General features: G+C 40.5%; 1 protein-coding gene across 1 annotated transcript in view; it reads right to left on the reverse strand.

The window, feature by feature from the left end:
- The window catches only part of LOC109886807 (unconventional myosin-XV-like), a 202711-nt gene that overhangs the window by 129201 nt on the left and 51086 nt on the right, over positions 1–22424 (reverse strand). Inside the window, exons 14-18 of the mRNA XM_031813775.1 lie at positions 20164–20259; positions 16435–16566; positions 16218–16343; positions 6462–6539; positions 3531–3685 (exon numbers count right to left, since the gene is read on the reverse strand). Of these exons, the coding sequence (XP_031669635.1) occupies positions 3531–3685; positions 6462–6539; positions 16218–16343; positions 16435–16566; positions 20164–20259 (587 nt within the window). The remainder of the gene's footprint in view (positions 1–3530; positions 3686–6461; positions 6540–16217; positions 16344–16434; positions 16567–20163; positions 20260–22424) is intronic.

Raw genomic sequence — 22424 nt, forward strand, 5'->3', positions numbered from 1 at the left:
TCTCCTCCTCCCTTTAATATTAATAATAATAATAACACCTCTCCTCCTCCCTTTAATATTAATACACCCTCTCCTCCCTTTAATATTAATAACACCTCTCCTCCCTTTAATATTAATAATAATAATAACACCTCTCCTCCTCCCTTTAATATTAATAATAATAATAACACCTCTCCTCCCTTTAATATTAATAATAACACCTCTCCTCCCTTTAATATTAATAATAATAATAACACCTCTCCTCCTCCCTTTAATATTAATAACACCTCTCCTCCTCCCTTTAATATTAATAATAATAATAACACCTCTCCTCCTCCCTTTAATATTAATAACACCTCTCCTCCCTTTAATATTAATAATAATAATAACACCTCTCCTCCTCCCTTTAATATTAATAATAATAATAACACCTCTCCTCCTCCCTTTAATATTAATAATAATAATAACACCTCTCCTCCTCCCTTTAATATTAATACACCTCTCCTCCCTTTAATATTAATAATAATAATAACACCTCTCCTCCTCCCTTTAATATAATAATAATAATAACACCTCTCCTCCTCCCTTTAATATTAATAACACCTCTCCTCCTCCCTTTATATTAATAACACCTCTCCTCCTCCCTTTAATATTAATAATAATAATAACACCTCTCCTCCTCCCTTTATATTAATAACACCTCTCCTCCTCCCTTTAATATTAATAATAATAATAACACCTCTCCTCCTCCCTTTAATATTAATAATAATAATAACACCTCTCCTCCTCCCTTTAATATTAATAATAATAATAACACCTCTCCTCCTCCCTTTAATATTAATAATAATAATAACACCTCTCCTCCCCCTTTAATATTAATAAACACCTCTCCTCCTCCCTTTAATATTAATAATAATAATAACACCTCTCCTCCTCCTTTAATATAATAACACCTCTCCTCCTCCCCTTTAATATTAATAACACCTCTCCTCCTCCCTTTAATATTAATAATAATAATAACACCTCTCCTCCTCCCTTTAATATTAATAACACCTCTCCTCCTCCCTTTAATATTAATAATAATAATAACACCTCTGCCTCCTCCCTTTAATATTAATAACACCTCTCCTCCTCCCTTTAATATTAATAATAATAATAACACCTCTCCTCCTCCCTTTAATATTAATAATAATAATAACACCTCTCCTCCTCCCTTTAATATTAATAACACCTCTCCTCCTCCCTTTAATATTAATAATAATAATAACACCTCTCCTCCTCCCTTTAATATTAATAATAATAATAACACCTCTCCTCCTCCCTTTAATATTAATAACACCTCTCCTCCTCCCTTTAATATTAATAATAACACCTCTCCTCCTCCCTTTAATAATAACACCTCTCCTCCTCCCTTTAATATTAATAATAATAATAACACCTCTCCTCCTCCCTTTAATATTAATAATAATAATAACACCTCTCCTCCCTTTAATATTAATAATAATAACACCTCTCCTCCCTTTAATATTAATAATAATAACACCTCTCCTCCCTTTAATATTAATAATAATAATAACACCTCTCCTCCCTTTAATATTAATAATAATAATAACACCTCTCCTCCCTTTAATATTAATAATAATAATAACACCTCTCCTCCCTTTAATATTAATAATAATAATAACACCTCTCCTCCCTTTAATATTAATAATAATAATAACACCTCTCCTCCCTTTAATATTAATAATAATAATAACACCTCTCCTCCCTTTAATATTAATAATAACACCTCTCCTCCCTTTAATAATAACACCTCTCCTCCTCCCTTTAATATTAATAATAATAATAACACCTCTCCTCCCTTTAATATTAATAATAACACCTCTCCCCCTCCCTTTAATATTAATAATAACACCTCTCCTCCCTTTAATATTAATAATAATAATAACACCTCTCCTCCCTTTAATATTAATAATAATAATAACACCTCTCCTCCCTTTAATATTAATAATAACACCTCTCCTCCCTTTAATATTAATAATAATAATAACACCTCTCCTCCCTTTAATATTAATAATAATAATAACACCTCTCCTCCCTTTAATATTAATAATAACACCTCTCCTCCCTTTAATATTAATAATAACACCTCTCCTCCCTTTAATAATAACACCTCTCCTCCTCCTTTAATATAATAATAATAATAACACCTCTCCTCCTCCCTTAATATTAATAATAATAATAACACCTCTCCTCCCTTTAATATTAATAATAACACCTCTCCTCCCTTTAATATTAATAATAACACCTCTCCTCCCTTTAATAATAACACCTCTCCTCCTCCCTTTAATATTAATAATAATAACACCTCTCCTCCCTTTAATATTAATAATAATAACACCTCTCCTCCCTTTAATATTAATAATAATAATAACACCTCTCCTCCTCCCTTTAATAATAATAATAACACCTCTCCTCCCTTTAATATTAATAATAATAATAACACCTCTCCTCCCTTTAATAATAATAATAATAATAACACCTCTCCTCCCCTTTAATATTAATAATAATAATAACACCTCTCCTCCCTTTAATATTAATAATAATAATAACACCTCTCCTCCCTTTAATATTAATAATAATAACACCTCTCCTCCCTTTAATATTAATAATAATAATAACACCTCTCCTCCCTTTAATATTAATAATAATAATAACACCTCTCCTCCTCCCTTTAATAATAATAATAACACCTCTCCTCCCTTTAATATTAATAATAATAACACCTCTCCTCCCTTTAATAATAATAATAATAACACCTCTCCTCCCTTTAATAATAATAATAACACCTCTCCTCCCTTTAATATTAATAATAATAATAACACCTCTCCTCCCTTTAATAATAATAATAACACCTCTCCTCCCTTTAATATTAATAATAACACCTCTCCTCCCTTTAATAATAATAATAACACCTCTCCTCCTCCCTTTAATAATAATACTAATAATAACACCTCTCCTCCCTTTAATATTAATAATAATAATAACACCTCTCCTCCCTTTAATATTAATATTAATAATAACACCTCTCCTCCTCCCTTTAATAATAATACTAATAATAACACCTCTCCTCCCTTTAATAATAATAATAATAATAACACCTCTCCTCCTCCCTTTAATATTAATAATAACACCTCTCCTCCCTTTAATATTAATATTAATAATAACACCTCTCCTCCCTTTAATAATAATAATAATAATAACACCTCTCCTCCCTTTAATATGAATATTAATAATAACACCTCTCCTCCTCCCTTTAATAATAATACTAATAATAACACCTCTCCTCCCTTTAATATTAATAATAACACCTCTCCTCCTCCCTTTAATATTAATAATAACACCTCTCCTCCTCCCTTTAATAATAATACTAATAATAACACCTCTCCTCCCTTTAATAATAATAATAATAATAACACCTCTCCTCCTCCCTTTAATAATAATAATAATAACACCTCTCCTCCCTTTAATATGAATAATAATAACAACACCTCTCCATCTTGTCTACCAGTTCCAGAAGTGACAGGGTGAACTTGGTGGAGACGGTGGGGGGCTGGTGTCTCCGGGTCACCGTGCTGCTCTTCCTCACATGACCTCTATGCTGACCTACGACCTCCGCATGAACCAGGAAGAGGTTGGCCACCATCTGGGGACACACCAGATGGTGACTTAGATAGACATTGCATCATTGTATCTGCCCCATTATGAAGTCTGTGAGAGCATGGGCAGCACCATTGAGGCCATCTCCATTTAGGAGTAGTGAATTTTCTTCTTCTTCTACTACTACTATGAGTTGTTTGGAGGGTGTAGTCTGAACAGGTATAAAGACCAAGTTAGTTATTTACTGCCCCCTGGAGGGTTGTAGTCTGAACAGATTTAAAGACCAGGCTAGTGATTTACTGCCACCTGGAGGTTGTTGTCTGAACAGGTTTAAAGACCAGGTTAGTGAATTACCTATCCCTGGAGGGTGTTGTCTGAACAGGTATGAAGACAAGATTTGTGATTTACTGCCCCCTGCAGTTATGGAATGTTTGCTCATTAGTATAATTCATGGACTGATCTGGAGACAGGGATAAAGCATCAAAAAAATCCCATGGCTGATCTCAGATGGATTGTCTGAGGCCAAGTTAACCTTCCCTTTCACGTAAGAAAGTCATGACCATCATGCTTTTAGGGAAATAGGTTTGTTTTGTACATGTATTAAACTGTGAGATTGAACAATTCCAGTCTCCTTGCTGAGGGGGTCCGGGGTCCTCCCCCTGATAATTTTTACGCTTCGAAAGTTTACATACACCTTAGCCAAATACATTTAAAATCAGTTTTTCACAATTCCAGACATTTAATCCTAGTAAACATTCACTGTCTTAGGCCAGTTAGGATCACCACTTGATTTTAAGAATGTGAAATGTCAGAATAATAGTAGAGAGAATGATTTATTTCAGCTTTTATTTCTTTCACCACATTCCCAGTGGCTCAGAATTTTACATACACTCAATTCGTATTTGGTAGCATTGCCTTTAAATTGTTTTATTTGGGTCAAACATTTCGGGTAGCCTTCCACAAGCTTCCCACAATAAGTTGGGTGAATTTTGGGCCATTCCTCCTGACAGAGCAGGTGTAACTGAGTCAGGTTTGTAGGCCTCCTTGCTCACAAACACCTTTTCAGTTCTGCCCACACATTTTCTATGGGATTGAGGTCAGTGCTTTGTGATGGCCATTCCAATAACTTGAATTTGTTGTCCTTAAGCCATTTTGCCACAACTTTGGAAGTATGCTTGGGGTCATTGTCCATCTGGAAGACCCATTTGCGACCAAGCTTTAACTTCCTGACTGATGTCTTGAGATATTGCTTCAATATATCCACATAATTTTCCCTCCTCATGATGCCAACTATTTTGTGAAGTGTACCAGTCCCTCCTGCAGCAAAGCACCCCCATAACATGATGCTGCCATCCCCGTGCTTCACGGTTGGGATGGTGTTCCTCGGCTTGCAAGCCTCCCCCATTTTCCTCCAAACATAACGATGGTAATTTTGGCCAAACAGTTCTATTTTTGTTTCATCAGACCAGAGGACATTTCTCCAAAAAGTACGATCTTTGTCCCCATGTGCAGTTGCAAACCGTAGTCTGGCTTTTTTATGGCGGTTTTGGAGCAGTGGCTTCTTCCTGCTGAGTGGCCTTTCAAGGTAATGTCGATATAGGACTCATTTTACTGTGGATATAGATACTTTGTACCTGTTTCCTCCAGCATCTTCACAAGGTCCTTTGCTGTTGTTCTGGGATTGAATTGCACTTTTCACACCAAAGTACGTTCATCTCTAGGAGACAGAATGCGTCTCCTTCCTGAGCGGTATGACGGCTGCGTGGTCCCATGGAGTTTATACTTGCGTACTATTGTTTGTACAGATGAACGTGGTACATTCAGGCGTTTGGAAATTGCTCCCAATGATGAACCAGACTTGTGAAGGTCTACAAATTCTTCTGAGGTCTTGGCTGATTTCTTTTGATTTTCCCATGATGTCAAGCAAAGAGGCACTCAGTTTGAAGGTAGGCCTTGAAATACATCCACAGGTACACCTACAATTGACTCAAATGAGGTTAATTAGCCTATCAGAAGCTTGTAAACTTCTGACCCACTGGAATTATGAGTGAATTCTAAGTGAAATAACCTGTCATTAAACAATTGTTGGAAAAATGACTTGTGTCACGCACAAAGTAGGTGTCCTAACCGACTCACCAAAACTATAGTTTGTTAACAAGAAAGTTGTGGAATGGTTGAAAAAAAAGTTTTAATGACTCCACTGTATGTGACAGGGTGCTCAGTTCTGGTGACTTTTCAAAAGGAAATTCTACTCCAGAATGAAAGAAAATGAACCCCCTCCAGAAAGGTGCCAGGTAACATATTGGTAGAAATCACGTTTATTATTACAAATATATTGTACCATGCATCTAGCCTATGGTCTATATTATCAGATGTGCTGTTAGCAATAAGCATTATCACCTGCAGCCCAAATGATTTATGACTAGGTAAATAGATCAACTATTGTCTGGTTTAGTTTAATAACACCATTGCATGACTAGTTCTAACCCCTAACCTCTAACCCTTAACCTCTAACCCTTAACCTCTAACCCCTAACCCCTCCTACCTTGTTCTTGCTGTGGCTGAACAGATCGAGAACCTGCTGTCCAACCTGGTCGTAGTTCTAACCCCTAACCTCTAACCCCTAACCCCTCCTACCTTGTTCTTGCTGAACAGATCGAGAACCTGCTGTCCAACCTGGTCGTAGTTCTAATCCCTAACCTCTAACCCCTAACCCCTAACCTCTAACCCCTAACCCCTCCTACCTTGTTCTTGCTGTGGATGAACAGATCGAGAACCTGCTGTCCAACCTGGTCGAGGTTCTAACCTCTAACCCCTCCTACCTTGTTCTTGCTGTGGCTGAACAGATCGAGAACCTGCTGTCCAACCTGGTCGTAGTTTTTATCCAGAAACTTGTGAACCTACAGAGAGATGACAGAAGGTACAGAGCAGGAAGAAACCATATTATAAAGCCATCGACTGTCGGATCTGTTTTGGTCTGTCTCATTTACTGTGTTGTGTAATATGGGATGTTTTGGTCTGTCTCATTTACTGTGTTGGGTAATATGGGATGTTTTGGTCTGTCTCATTTACTGTGTTGTGTAATATGGGATGTTTTGGTCTGTCTCATTTACTGTGTTGTGTAATATGGGATGTTTTGGTCTGTCTCATTTACTGTGTTGTGTAATATGGGATGTTTTGGTCTGTCTCATTTACTGTGTTGGGTAATATGGGATGTTTTGGTCTGTCTCATTTACTGTGTTGTGTAATATGGGATGTTTTGGTCTGTCTCATTTACTGTGTTGTGTAATATGGGATGTTTTGGTCTGTCTCATTTACTGTGTTGTGTAATATGGGATGTTTTGGTCTGTCTCATTTACTGTGTTGTGTAATATGGGATGTTTTGGTCTGTCTCATTTACTGTGTTGTGTAATATGGGATGTTTTGGTCTGTCTCATTTACTGTGTTGTGTAATATGGGATGTTTTGGTCTGTCTCATTTACTGTGTTGTGTAATATGGGATGTTTTGGTCTGTCTCATTTACTGTGTTGTGTAATATGGGATGTTTTGGTCTGTCTCATTTACTGTGTTGGGTAATATGGGATGTTTTGGTCTGTCTCATTTACTGTGTTGTGTAATATGGGATGTTTTGGTCTGTCTCATTTACTGTGTTGTGTAATATGGGATGTTTTGGTCTGTCTCATTTACTGTGTTGTGTAATATGGGATGTTTTGGTCTGTCTCATTTACTGTGTTGTGTAATATGGGATGTTTTGGTCTGTCTCATTTACTGTGTTGTGTAATATGGGATGTTTTGGTCTGTCTCATTTACTGTGTTGTGTAATATGGGATGTTTTGGTCTGTCTCATTTACTGTGTTGTGTAATATGGGATGTTTTGGTCTGTCTCATTTACTGTGTTGTGTAATATGGGATGTTTTGGTCTGTCTCATTTACTGTGTGGTGTAATATGGGATGTTTTGGTCTGTCTCATTTACTGTGTTGTGTAATATGGGATGTTTTGGTCTGTCTCATTTACTGTGTTGTGTAATATGGGATGTTTTGGTCTGTCTCATTTACTGTGTTGTGTAATATGGGATGTTTTGGTCTGTCTCATTTACTGTGTTGTGTAATATGGGATGTTTTGGTCTGTCTCATTTACTGTGTTGTGTAATATGGATGTTTTGGTCTGTCTCATTTACTGTGTTGTGTAATAGGGATGTTTGGTCTGTCTCATTTACTGTGTTGTGTAATATGGGATGTTTTGGTCTGTCTCATTTACTGTGTTGGGTAATATGGGATGCTTTGGTCTGTCTCATTTACTGTGTTGTGTAATATGGGATGTTTTGGTCTGTCTCATTTACTGGTGTTGTGTAATATGGGATGTTTTGGTCTGTCTCATTTACTGTGTTGTGTAATATGGGATGTTTGGTCTGTCTCATTTACTGTGTTGTGTCAATATGTGGATGTTTTGGTCTGTCTCATTTACTGTGTTGTGTAATATGGGATGTTTTGGTCTGTCTCATTTACTGTGTTGTGTAATATGGGATGTTTTGGTCTGTCTCATTTACTGTGTTGTGTAATATGGGATGTTTTGGTCTGTCTCATTTACTGTGTTGTGTAATATGGGATGTTTGGTCTGTCTCATTTACTGTGTTGTGTAATATGGGATGTTTTGGTCTGTCTCATTTACTGTGTTGTGTAATATGGGATGTTTGGTCATTTAACATGTTAGTCATTTAACATGTTAGTCATTTAACAGACGTTCTTATCCAGAGAGACTCAGTTACATTAACATGTTAGTCATTTAACAGACGTTCTTATCCAGAGACTCAGTTACATTAACATGTTAGTCATTTAACAGACGTTCTTATCCAGAGACTCAGTTACATTAACATGTTAGTCATTTAACAGACGTTCTTATCCAGAGAGACTCAGTTACATTAACATGTTAGTCATTTAACAGACGTTCTTATCCAGAGACTCAGTTACATTAACATGTTAGTCATTTAACAGACGTTCTTATCCAGAGAGACTCAGTTACATTAACATGTTAGTCATTTAACAGACGTTCTTATCTAGAGACTCAGTTACATTAACATGTTAGTCATTTAACAGACGTTCTTATCCAGAGACTCAGTTACATTAACATGTTAGTCATTTAACATGTTAGTCATTTAACAGACGTTCTTATCCAGAGAGACTCAGTTACATTAACATGTTAGTCATTTAACAGACGTTCTTATCCAGAGACTCAGTTACATTAACATGTTAGTCATTTAACATGTTAGTCATTTAACAGACGTTCTTATCCAGAGAGACTCAGTTACATTAACATGTTAGTCATTTAACAGACGTTCTTATCCAGAGACTCAGTTACATTAACATGTTAGTCATTTAACAGACGTTCTTATCCAGAGACTCAGTTACATTAACATATTAGTCATTTAACATGTTAGTCATTTAACAGACGTTCTTATCCAGAGAGACTCAGTTACATTAACATGTTAGTCATTTAACAGACGTTCTTATCCAGAGACTCAGTTACATTAACATGTTAGTCATTTAACAGACGTTCTTATCCAGAGAGACTCAGTTACATTAACATGTTAGTCATTTAACAGACGTTCTTATCCAGAGACTCAGTTACATTAACATGTTAGTCATTTAACAGACGTTCTTATCCAGAGACTCAGTTACATTAACATGTTAGTCATTTAACAGACGTTCTTATCCAGAGAGACTCAGTTACATTAACATGTTAGTCATTTAACAGACGTTCTTATCCAGAGACTCAGTTACATTAACATGTTAGTCATTTAACAGACGTTCTTATCCAGAGAGACTCAGTTACATTAACATGTTAGTCATTTAACAGACGTTCTTATCCAGAGAGACTCAGTTACATTAACATGTTAGTCATTTAACAGACGTTCTTATCCAGAGACTCAGTTACATTAACATGTTAGTCATTTAACATGTTAGTCATTTAACAGACGTTCTTATCCAGAGAGACTTAGTTACATTAACATGTTAGTCATTTAACAGACGTTCTTATCCAGAGACTCAGTTACATTAACATGTTAGTCATTTAACAGACGTTCTTATCCAGAGACTCAGTTACATTAACATGTTAGTCATTTAACAGACGTTCTTATCCAGAGACTCAGTTACATTAACATGTTAGTCATTTAACAGACGTTCTTATCCAGAGACTCAGTTACATTAACATGTTAGTCATTTAACATGTTAGTCATTTAACAGACGTTCTTATCCAGAGAGACTTAGTTACATTAACATGTTAGTCATTTAACAGACGTTCTTATCCAGAGACTCAGTTACATTAACATGTTAGTCATTTAACAGACGTTCTTATCCAGAGAGACTTAGTTACATTAACATGTTAGTCATTTAACAGACGTTCTTATCCAGAGACTCAGTTACATTAACATGTTAGTCATTTAACAGACGTTCTTATCCAGAGACTCAGTTACATTAACATGTTAGTCATTTAACAGACGTTCTTATCCAGAGACTCAGTTACATTAACATGTTAGTCATTTAACAGACGTTCTTATCCAGAGACTCAGTTACATTAACATGTTAGTCATTTAACATGTTAGTCATTTAACAGACGTTCTTATCCAGAGAGACTTAGTTACATTAACATGTTAGTCATTTAACAGACGTTCTTATCCAGAGACTCAGTTACATTAACATGTTAGTCATTTAACAGACGTTCTTATCCAGAGACTTAGTTACATTAACATGTTAGTCATTTAACAGACGTTCTTATCCAGAGACTCAGTTACATTAACATGTTAGTCATTTAACAGACGTTCTTATCCAGACACTCAGTTACATTAACATGTTAGTCATTTAACAGACGTTCTTATCCAGAGACTCAGTTACATTAACATGTTAGTCATTTAACAGACGTTCTTATCCAGAGACTCAGTTACATTAACATGTTAGTCATTTAACAGACGTTCTTATCCAGAGACTCAGTTACATTAACATGTTAGTCATTTAACAGACGTTCTTATCCAGACACTCAGTTACATTAACATGTTAGTCATTTAACAGACGTTCTTATCCAGACACTCAGTTACATTAACATGTTAGTCATTTAACAGACGTTCTTATCTAGAGAGACTCAGTTACATTAACATGTTAGTCATTTAACAGACGTTCTTATCCAGAGACTTAGTTACATTAACATGTTAGTCATTTAACAGACGTTCTTATCCAGAGACTCAGTTACATTAACATGTTAGTCATTTAACAGACGTTCTTATCCAGAGACTCAGTTACATTAACATGTTAGTCATTTAACAGACGTTCTTATCCAGAGAGACTCAGTTACATTAACATGTTAGTCATTTAACAGACGTTCTTATCCAGAGACTCAGTTACATTAACATGTTAGTCATTTAACAGACGTTCTTATCCAGAGAGACTCAGTTACATTAACATGTTAGTCATTTAACAGACGTTCTTATCCAGAGAGACTCAGTTACATTAACATGTTAGTCATTTAACAGACGTTCTTATCCAGAGACTCAGTTACATTAACATGTTAGTCATTTAACAGACGTTCTTATCCAGAGACTCAGTTACATTAACATGTTAGTCATTTAACATGTTAGTCATTTAACAGACGTTCTTATCCAGAGAGACTTAGTTACATTAACATGTTAGTCATTTAACAGACGTTCTTATCCAGAGACTCAGTTACATTAACATGTTAGTCATTTAACAGACGTTCTTATCCAGAGACTCAGTTACATTAACATGTTAGTCATTTAACAGACGTTCTTATCCAGAGACTCAGTTACATTAACATGTTAGTCATTTAACAGACGTTCTTATCCAGAGACTCAGTTACATTAACATGTTAGTCATTTAACATGTTAGTCATTTAACAGACGTTCTTATCCAGAGAGACTTAGTTACATTAACATGTTAGTCATTTAACAGACGTTCTTATCCAGAGACTCAGTTACATTAACATGTTAGTCATTTAACAGACGTTCTTATCCAGACACTCAGTTACATTAACATGTTAGTCATTTAACAGACGTTCTTATCCAGAGACTCAGTTACATTAACATGTTAGTCATTTAACAGACGTTCTTATCCAGAGACTCAGTTACATTAACATGTTAGTCATTTAACAGACGTTCTTATCCAGAGAGACTCAGTTACATTAACATGTTAGTCATTTAACAGACGTTCTTATCCAGAGACTCAGTTACATTAACATGTTAGTCATTTAACAGACGTTCTTATCCAGAGAGACTCAGTTACATTAACATGTTAGTCATTTAACAGACGTTCTTATCCAGAGAGACTCAGTTACATTAACATGTTAGTCATTTAACAGACGTTCTTATCCAGAGACTCAGTTACATTAACATGTTAGTCATTTAACAGACGTTCTTATCCAGAGAGACTCAGTTACATTAACATGTTAGTCATTTAACAGACGTTCTTATCCAGAGAGACTCAGTTACATTAACATGTTAGTCATTTAACAGACGTTCTTATCCAGAGAGACTCAGTTACATTAACATGTTAGTCATTTAACAGACGTTCTTATCCAGAGACTCAGTTACATTAACATGTTAGTCATTTAACAGACGTTCTTATCCAGAGACTCAGTTATATTAACATGTTAGTCATTTAACAGACGTTCTTATCCAGAGAGACTCAGTTACATTAACATGTTAGTCATTTAACAGACGTTCTTATCCAGAGACTTAGTTACATTAACATGTTAGTCATTTAACAGACGTTCTTATCCAGACACTTAGTTAGTGCATTCCTCTGAAGATAGCTAGGTGGGACAACCACGTACAGTATCATAGTCAGTCCATTTTCCTCAGTAAAGTAGCTATCATCAGAGTCAGTGCTAGTAAGGAGGAGAACTCTGAGTGTTAGTTCACCATGCCAGTAAGGAGGAGTGTTAGTTCACCATGCCAGTAAGGAGGAGTGTTAGTTCACCATGCTAGTAAGGAGGAGTGTTAGTTCACCATGCCAGTAAGGAGGAGAACTCTGAGTGTTAGTTCACCATGCCAGTAAGGAGGAGTGTTAGTTCACCATGCTAGTAAGGAGGAGTGTTAGTTCACCATGCCAGTAAGGAGGAGAACTCTGAGTGTTAGTTCACCATGCCAGTAAGGAGGAGTGTTAGTTCACCATGCTAGTAAGGAGGAGTGTTAGTTCACCATGCTAGTAAGGAGGAGTGTTAGTTCACCATGCCAGTAAGGAGGAGTGTTAGTTCACCATGCTAGTAAGGAGGAGTGTTAGTTCACCATGCTAGTAAGGAGGAGTGTTAGTTCACCATGCTAGTAAGGAGGAGTGTTAGTTCACCATGCCAGTAAGGAGGAGTGTTAGTTCACCATGCTAGTAAGGAGGAGTGTTAGTTCACCATGCCAGTAAGGAGGAGTGTTAGTTCACCATGCTAGTAAGGAGGAGTGTTAGTTCACCATGCTAGTAAGGAGGAGTGTTAGTTCACCATGCTAGTAAGGAGGAGTGTTAGTTCACCATGCCAGTAAGGAGGAGAACTCTGAGTGTTAGTTCACCATGCTAGTAAGGAGGAGTGTTAGTTCACCATGCTAGTAAGGAGGAGTGTTAGTTCACCATGCCAGTAAGGAGGAGTGTTAGTTCACCATGCCAGTAAGGAGGAGTGTTAGTTTACCATGCTAGTAAGGAGGAGTGTTAGTTCACCATGCCAGTAAGGAGGAGTGTTAGTTCACCATGCTAGTAAGGAGGAGTGTTAGTTCACCATGCTAGTAAGGAGGAGTGTTAGTTCACCATGCCAGTAAGGAGGAGTGTTAGTTCACCATGCCAGTAAGGAGGAGTGTTAGTTCACCATGCCAGTAAGGAGGAGTGTTAGTTCACCATGCTAGTAAGGAGGAGTGTTAGTTCACCATGCCAGTAAGGAGGAGTGTTAGTTCACCATGCTAGTAAGGAGGAGTGTTAGTTCACCATGCTAGTAAGGAGGAGTGTTAGTTCACCATGCTAGTAAGGAGGAGTGTTAGTTCACCATGCTAGTAAGGAGGAGTGTTAGTTCACCATGCTAGTAAGGAGGAGTGTTAGTTCACCATGCTAGTAAGGAGGAGTGTTAGTTCACCATGCTAGTAAGGAGGAGTGTTAGTTCACCATGCCAGTAAGGAGGAGTGTTAGTTCACCATGCTAGTAAGGAGGAGTGTTAGTTCACCATGCTAGTAAGGAGGAGTGTTAGTTCACCATGCCAGTAAGGAGGAGTGTTAGTTCACCATGCCAGTAAGGAGGAGTGTTAGTTCACCATGCTAGTAAGGAGGAGTGTTAGTTCACCATGCTAGTAAGGAGGAGTGTTAGTTCACCATGCTAGTAAGGAGGAGTGTTAGTTCACCATGCTAGTAAGGAGGAGTGTTAGTTCACCATGCCAGTAAGGAGGAGTGTTAGTTCACCATGCTAGTAAGGAGGAGAACTCTGAGTGTTAGTTCACCATGCTAGTAAGGAGGAGTGTTAGTTCACCATGCCAGTAAGGAGGAGTGTTAGTTCACCATGCCAGTAAGGAGGAGTGTTAGTTCACCATGCCAGTAAGGAGGAGTGTTAGTTCACCATGCTAGTAAGGAGGAGTGTTAGTTCACCATGCTAGTAAGGAGGAGTGTTAGTTCACCATGCTAGTAAGGAGGAGTGTTAGTTCACCATGCTAGTAAGGAGGAGAACTCTGAGTGTTAGTTCACCATGCTAGTAAGGAGGAGTGTTAGTTCACCATGCCAGTAAGGAGGAGTGTTAGTTCACCATGCCAGTAAGGAGGAGTGTTAGTTCACCATGCTAGTAAGGAGGAGTGTTAGTTCACCATGCTAGTAAGGAGGAGTGTTAGTTCACCATGCTAGTAAGGAGGAGTGTTAGTTCACCATGCCAGTAAGGAGGAGTGTTAGTTCACCATGCTAGTAAGGAGGAGTGTTAGTTCACCATGCCAGTAAGGAGGAGTGTTAGTTCACCATGCTAGTAAGGAGGAGTGTTAGTTCACCATGCTAGTAAGGAGGAGTGTTAGTTCACCATGCCAGTAAGGAGGAGTGTTAGTTCACCATGCCAGTAAGGAGGAGTGTTAGTTCACCATGCTACTAAGGAGGAGTGTTAGTTCACCATGCTAGTAAGGAGGAGTGTTAGTTCACCATGCCAGTAAGGGGGAGTGTTAGTTCACCATGCTAGTAAGGAGGAGTGTTAGTTCACCATGCTAGTAAGGAGGAGTGTTAGTTCACCATGCTAGTAAGGAGGAGTGTTAGTTCACCAAAAGCTTTTCATTTTAGTTTTTTAATATTCACAATAAATGGGAACATCATCCAACCAACGAGCTGCGTTGGGGAAGCTGATTCTGCTCTCATCCTGTTGGGTCTCATCGGGATTCACTACATACACACTACCCACAACTATAGGTGTGTGTTACCTGGCAGGTGTGTGTGTGTACCTGTTAGGACTGTGTGTGTGTGTACCTGGCAGGTGTGTGTGTGTACCTGTTAGGAGTGTGTGTGTGTGTGTGTACCTGGCAGGTGTGTGTGTGTACCTGTTAGGAGTGTGTGTGTGTGTGTACCTGGCAGGTGTGTGTGTGTGTTCCTGGCAGGTGTGTGTGTGTACCTGGCAGGTGTGTGTGTGTTCCTGGCAGGTGTGTGTGTGTGTGTACCTGGCAGATGTGTGTGTGTGTGTACCTGGCAGGTATGTGTGTACCTGGCAGGTGTGTGTGTACCTGGTAGGAGTGTGTGTGTTCCTGGCAGGTGTGTGCGTGTACCTGGCAGGTGTGTGTGTGTGTGTGTGTGTGTTCCTGGCAGGTGTGTGTGTGTACTTGGCAGGAGTGTGTGTTGCTGGCAGGTGTGTGTGTGTACCTGGCAGGTGTGTGTGTGTGTGTACCTGGCAGGTGTGTGTGTGTGTGTACCTGGCAGATGTGTGTGTGTGTGTGTGTGTGTACCTGGCAGGTATGTGTGTGTACCTGGCAGGTGTGTGTGTACCTGGTAGGAGTGTGTGTTCCTGGCAGGTGTGTGTTCACCTGGTAGGAGTGTGTGTGTTCCTGGCAGGTGTGTGCGTGTACCTGGCAGGTGTGTGTGTGTGTGTGTGTTCCTGGCAGGTGTGTGTGTGTACTTGGCAGGAGTGTGTGTTGCTGGCAGGTGTGTGTGTGTACCTGGCAGGTGTGTGTGTGTGTGTACCTGGCAGGTGTGTGTGTGTGTGTACCTGGCAGATGTGTGTGTGTGTGTACCTGGCAGGTATGTGTGTGTACCTGGCAGGTATGTGTGTGTACCTGGCAGGTGTGTGTGTACCTGGTAGGAGTGTGTGTTCCTGGCAGGTGTGTGTTCACCTGGCAGGTGTGTGTGTTCCTGGCAGGTGTGTGTGTGTACCTGTCAGGAGTGTGTGTGTGTACCTGGCAGGTATGTGTGTGTACCTGGCAGGTGTGTGTGTGTGTACCTGGCAGGTGTGTGTGTGTGTGTACCTGGCAGGTGTGTGTGTGTACCTGGCAGGTGTGTGTGTGTACCTGGCAGGTGTGTGTGTGTGTACCTGGCAGGTGTGTGTGTGTACCTGGCAGTTGTCTGTACCTGGCAGGTGTGTGTGTGTGTGTGTACCTGGTAGGTGACTGGGCCAGCGAAGTGTTTGATGGTGAATTCTGGGAGGGGCATCTTTGGCTTCAGGTAGATCTTGTTGTTACCATGGTGATAATGACACTTCTGGAGGAAGGTGTGGTCTGTCGCCTAGCAACAGAGGAACAGAGCATCAACCAATGACTCAGCACAGTCAAGTGTGTGTGTGTGTGTGTGTGTGTGTGTGTGTGTGTGTGTGTACCTGGGGAAAGCAGCTCTGGTCATCCAGGATCTTCAGTATCCCATGGGGCTTAGAGGAGATGAGGTCGATGCAGGACTGGTTGTCGCTGAACGGGATGTCCTGCCACGGGATCTGCTCCCTGTTGTACTCCTCCTGACAGACACATGACATACAGGCTTCATAATGCATTATAACACTTTGGAACAGGACATACTGCCACGGGATCTGCTCCCTGTTGTACTCCTCCTGACAGACACATGACATACAGGCTTCATAATGCATTATAACACTTTGGAACAGGACATACTGCCACGGGATCTGCTCCCTTCTGCCCTCTTATAACCCTGGCTCTTCAAAGTGTATCTGATATAAGACATGTTAGTCTCCTGTCCTCTTATAACCCTGCCTCTTATATAAGACATGTCAGTGTCCTGTCCTCTTATAACCCTGCCTCTTCAATGAGTATCTGATATAAGACATGTCAGTCTTCTGTCCTCTTATAACCCTGCCTCTTCAATGAGTATCTGATATAAGACATGTCAGTGTACTGTCCTCTTATAACCCTACCTCTTATATAAGACATGTCAGTGTCCTGTCCGCTTATAACCCTGCCTCTTCAATGAGTATCTGATATAAGACATGTCAGTCTCCTGTCCTCTTATAACCCTGCCTCTTATATAAGACATGTCAGTCTCCTGTCCGCTTATAACCCTGCCTCTTATATAAGACATGTCAGTGTCCTGTCCTCTTATAACCCTGCCTCTTATATAAGACATGTCAGTGTCCTGTCCTCTTATAACCCTGCCTCTTATATAAGACATGTCAGTCTCCTGTCCGCTTATAACCCTGCCTCTTATATAAGACATGTCAGTCTCCTGTCCTCTTATAACCCTGTCTCTTATATAAGACATGTCAGTCTCCTGTCCTCTTATAACCCTGTCTCTTATATAAGACATGTCAGTCTCCTGTCCTCTTATAACCCTGTCTCTTATATAAGACATGTCAGTCTCCTGTCCTCTTATAACCCTGCCTCTTCAATGAGTATCTGATATAAGACATGTCAGTCTACTGCCCTCTTATAATACTCTACGTCAGGCGAGATTTTGGATATCTAAGGAAGTTTTGCTCGCCTGAGGTACAGTATCTCATGATAAGCTGTAGACCACACTATCGACCTAGAGAGTTTTCATCTGTATTTTTCGTAGCTGTCTACATAGCACCACAGAGCGAAGCTGGCAATAAGGCCTCACTCAATGAGCTGTTCCGCCATAAGCAAACAGGAAAACACTCATCCAGAGGTGCGCTCCTAGTGGCCGGGGACTTTAAATGCAGGGAAACTTAAATCAGTTTTACCTCATTTCTATCAGCATGTTAAATGTGCAACCAGAGGGGGGAAATTCTAGACCACCTTTACTCCACACACAGAGACGCATACAAACCTCTCCCTCTCCCTCCATTTGGCAAATCTGACCATAACGCTATCTTCCTGATTCCTGCTTACAAGCAAAAATTAAAGCAGGAAGCACCAGTGACTCGGTCGATAAAAAAGTGGTCAGATGAAGCAGATGCTAAACTACAGGACTGTTTTGCAGCACAGACTGGAACATGTTCCGGCATTCTTCCAATGGCATTGAGGAGTACACAATACCAGTCATTGGCTTCATCAGTGCATCGATGACATCGTCCTCACAGTAACCAGGCGTACATACCCCAACCAGAAGCCATGGATTACAGGCAACATCCTCACTGAGCTAAAGGCTAGAGCTGCCACTTTCAAGGAGCAGGACCCTAACCCAGAAGCTTATAAGATATCCTGCTATGCCCTCCGACGAACCATCAAACAGGCATAGCGTCAATACAGGACTAAGATTGAATCGGCTCTGACCCTCATCGGATGTGGCAGGACTTGCAAACCATTACAGACTACATAGGGAAGCACAGCTGAGAGCTGCCCAGTGACACGAGCCTACCAGACGAGCTAAACCACTTCTATGCTCGCTTCAAGGCAAATAACACTGAAACAGGCACGAGAGCACCAGCTGTTACTGAAGACTGCGTGATCACGCTCTCCATAGCCGATATGAGTAAGCCCTTTAAACAGGTCAACATTCACAAGGCCGCAGGGCTAGATGGATTACCAGGACGTGTACTCAGAGCATGCGCTGACCAACTGGCACGTGTCTTCACTGACATTTTCAACCTGTCCCTGTCCGAGTCTGTAATACCAACATGTTTTAAGCAGACCACCATAGTCCCTGTGCCCATGAACATCAAGGTGACCTGCCTAAATGACTGCCGACCCATAGCACTCACATCTGCAGCCATGAAGTGCTTTGAAAGGATGGTCATGGCTCACATCAACACCATTATCCCAGAAATCCTATACCCACTCCAATTTAGATACCACCCCAACAGATCCAGAGATGATGCAATCCATATCGCACTCCATACTGCCCTTTCCCACCTGGACAAAAGGAACACCTATGTGAGAATGCTATTTATTGACTATAGCTCAGCATTCAACACCATAGTGCCCTCAAAGCTCATCACTAAGCTAAGAACCCTGGGACTAAACACCTCCCACTGCAACTGGATCCTGGACTTCCTGACGGGCTGCCCCCATGTGGTAAGGGTAGGTAACAACACATCTGCCACGCTGATCCTCAACACAGGGGCCCCTCAGGGGTGCATGCTCAGTCCCATCCTGTACTCCCTGTTCACTCATGACTGCACGGCTTGGCACGACTCCAACACCATCATTAAGTTTGCCGATGCCACAACAGTGGTAGGCCTGATCACCGACAACAACGAGACAGCCTATAGGGAGGAGATCAGAGACCTGGCCTTGTGGTGCAAGGACAACAACCTCTCCCTCAACGTGATCAAGACAAAGGAGATGATTGTGGAACACAGGAAAAGGAGGACCGAGCATAATCCCATTCCCATCGACAGGGCTGTAGTGGAGCAGGTTGAGAGCTTCAAGTTCCTTGGTCTCCACATCACCAACAAACATGGTCCAAGCACACCAAGACAGTTGTGAAGAGGGCACGACAAACCCTATTCCCCCTCAGGAGACTGAAAAGATTTGTCATGGGTCCTCAGATCCTCAAAAGGATAATTATACAGCTGCACCATTGAGAGCATCCTGAATGGTTGCATCACTGCCTGGTATGGCAACTACTCAGCATCCGACCGCAAGGCACTACAGAGGGTAATGCGAACGGCCCAGTACATCACTGGGGCCAAGCTTCCTGCCATCCAGGACCTCTATACCAGGCTGTGTCAGAGGAAGGCCCTAAAAATTGTCAAAGACTCCAGCCACCCTAGTCATAGATTGTTCTCTCTGCTACCGCACGGCAAGCGGTACCTGAGCGCCAAGCCTAGCTCCAAGAGGCTTCTAAACAGCTTCTACCCCCAGGCCATAAGACTCCTGAACAGATAATCAAATGGCTACCCAGACTATTTGCATTCTATGCCTGTGATACGTGGTTGTCCCACCTAGCTATCTTCAGCTGAACGCAGTAACTGTAAGTCTCTCTGGATAAGAACGTCTGCTAAATGACCAACATGTAAAATAACACACCACATAAAGGCTTCATAAGGCTTCATAAGGCTTCATAAGGCTTCATAATGCATACTAACAATTATAACAGGACATCCTGCCAGAGGATCTGCTCCCTGCTGTACTTCTCCTGACAGGCAGATGACAAATAGGCTTCATAAGGCTTCATAACGAATAATAACTCTCACCTGCTCCTGTCTGAAGACGATCCTATTGAAGAAGAACTGCAGGTACTCATTAGCATAGTTAATACACAGCTGCTCAAAGCTGTTGAAGGACAGGTCCTGGAGGAGACAGAGATACGGGGTTAGATACAGCTAAATGACACAGATGTTGAAGGTCCTGGAGGAGACAGAGATACGGGGTTAGATACAGCTAAATGACACAGATGTTGAAGGTCCTGGAGGAGACAGAGATACGGGGTTAGATACAGCTAAATGACACAGATGTTGAAGGTCCTGGAGGAGACAGAGATACGGGGTTAGATACAGCTAAATGACACAGATGTTGAAGGTCCTGGAGGAGACAGAGATACGGGGTTAGATACAGCTAAATGACACAGATGTTGAAGGTCCTGGAGGAGACAGAGATACGGGGTTAGATACAGCTAAATGACACAGATGTTGAAGGTCCTGGAGGAGACAGAGATACGGGGTTAAATACAGGTAAATGACACAGATGTTGAAGGTCCTGGAGGAGACAGAGATACAGCTAACTGACAGAATAATGACAGAGATGTTGAAGGTCCTGGAGGAGACAGAGATACAGCTAACTGACAGAATAATGACAGAGATGTTGAAGGTCCTGGAGGAGACTGAGATACTGCTAACTGACAGAATAATGACAGAGATGTTGAAGGTCCTGGAGGAGACAGAGATACTGGGTTAGATACAGCTAACTGACAGAATAATGACAGAGATGTTGAAGGTCCTGGAGGAGACAGAGATACTGCTAACTGACAGAATAATGACAGAGATGTTGAAGGTCCTGGAGGAGACAGAGATACTGCTAACTGACAGAATAATGACAGAGATGTTGAAGGTCCTGGAGGAGACAGATACTGCTAACTGACAGAATAATGACAGAGATGTTGAAGGTCCTGGAGGAGACAGAGATACAGCTAACTGACAGAATAATGACAGAGATGTTGAAGGTCCTGGAGGAGACAGAGATACTGCTAACTGACAGAATAATGACAGAGATGTTGAAGGTCCTGGAGGAGACAGAGATACAGCTAACTGACAGAATAATGACAGAGATGTTGAAGGTCCTGGAGGAGACAGAGATACAGCTAACTGACAGAATAATGACAGAGATGTTGAAGGTCCTGGAGGAGACAGAGATACTGGGTTAGATACAGCTAACTGACAGAATAATGACAGAGATGTTGAAGGTCCTGGAGGAGACAGAGATACAGCTAACTGACAGAATAATGACAGAGATGTTGAAGGTCCTGGAGGAGACAGAGATACAGCTAACTGACAGAATAATGACAGAGATGTTGAAGGTCCTGGAGGAGACAGAGATACAGCTAACTGACAGAATAATGACAGAGATGTTGAAGGTCCTGGAGGAGACAGAGATACAGCTAACTGACAGAATAATGACAGAGATGTTGAAGGTCCTGGAGGAGACAGAGATACAGCTAACTGACAGAATAATGACAGAGATGTTGAAGGTCCTGGAGGAGACAGAGATACAGCTAACTGACAGAATAATGACAGAGATGTTGAAGGTCCTGGAGGAGACAGAGATACAGCTAACTGACAGAATAATGACAGAGATGTTGAAGGTCCTGGAGGAGACAGAGATACAGCTAACTGACAGAATAATGACAGAGATGTTGAAGGTCCTGGAGGAGACAGAGATACTGCTAACTGACAGAATAATGACAGAGATGTTGAAGGTCCTGGAGGAGACAGAGATACTGGGTTAGATACAGCTAACTGACAGAATAATGACAGAGATGTTGAAGGTCCTGGAGGAGACAGAGATACTGCTAACTGACAGAATAATGACAGAGATGTTGAAGGTCCTGGAGGAGACAGATACTGCTAACTGACAGAATAATGACAGAGATGTTGAAGGTCCTGGAGGAGACAGAGATACAGCTAACTGACAGAATAATGACAGAGATGTTGAAGGTCCTGGAGGAGACAGAGATACTGCTAACTGACAGAATAATGACAGAGATGTTGAAGGTCCTGGAGGAGACAGAGATACAGCTAACTGACAGAATAATGACAGAGATGTTGAAGGTCCAGGAGGAGACAGAGATACAGCTAACTGACAGAATAATGACAGAGATGTTGAAGGTCCTGGAGGAGACAGAGATACTGGGTTAGATACAGCTAACTGACAGAATAATGACAGAGATGTTGAAGGTCCTGGAGGAGACAGAGATACAGCTAACTGACAGAATAATGACAGAGATGTTGAAGGTCCTGGA

This window comes from Oncorhynchus kisutch, unplaced genomic scaffold, assembly GCF_002021735.2.
Source record: "Oncorhynchus kisutch isolate 150728-3 unplaced genomic scaffold, Okis_V2 Okis06b-Okis10b_hom, whole genome shotgun sequence".
Taxonomy (NCBI): Eukaryota; Metazoa; Chordata; class Actinopteri; order Salmoniformes; family Salmonidae; genus Oncorhynchus; species Oncorhynchus kisutch.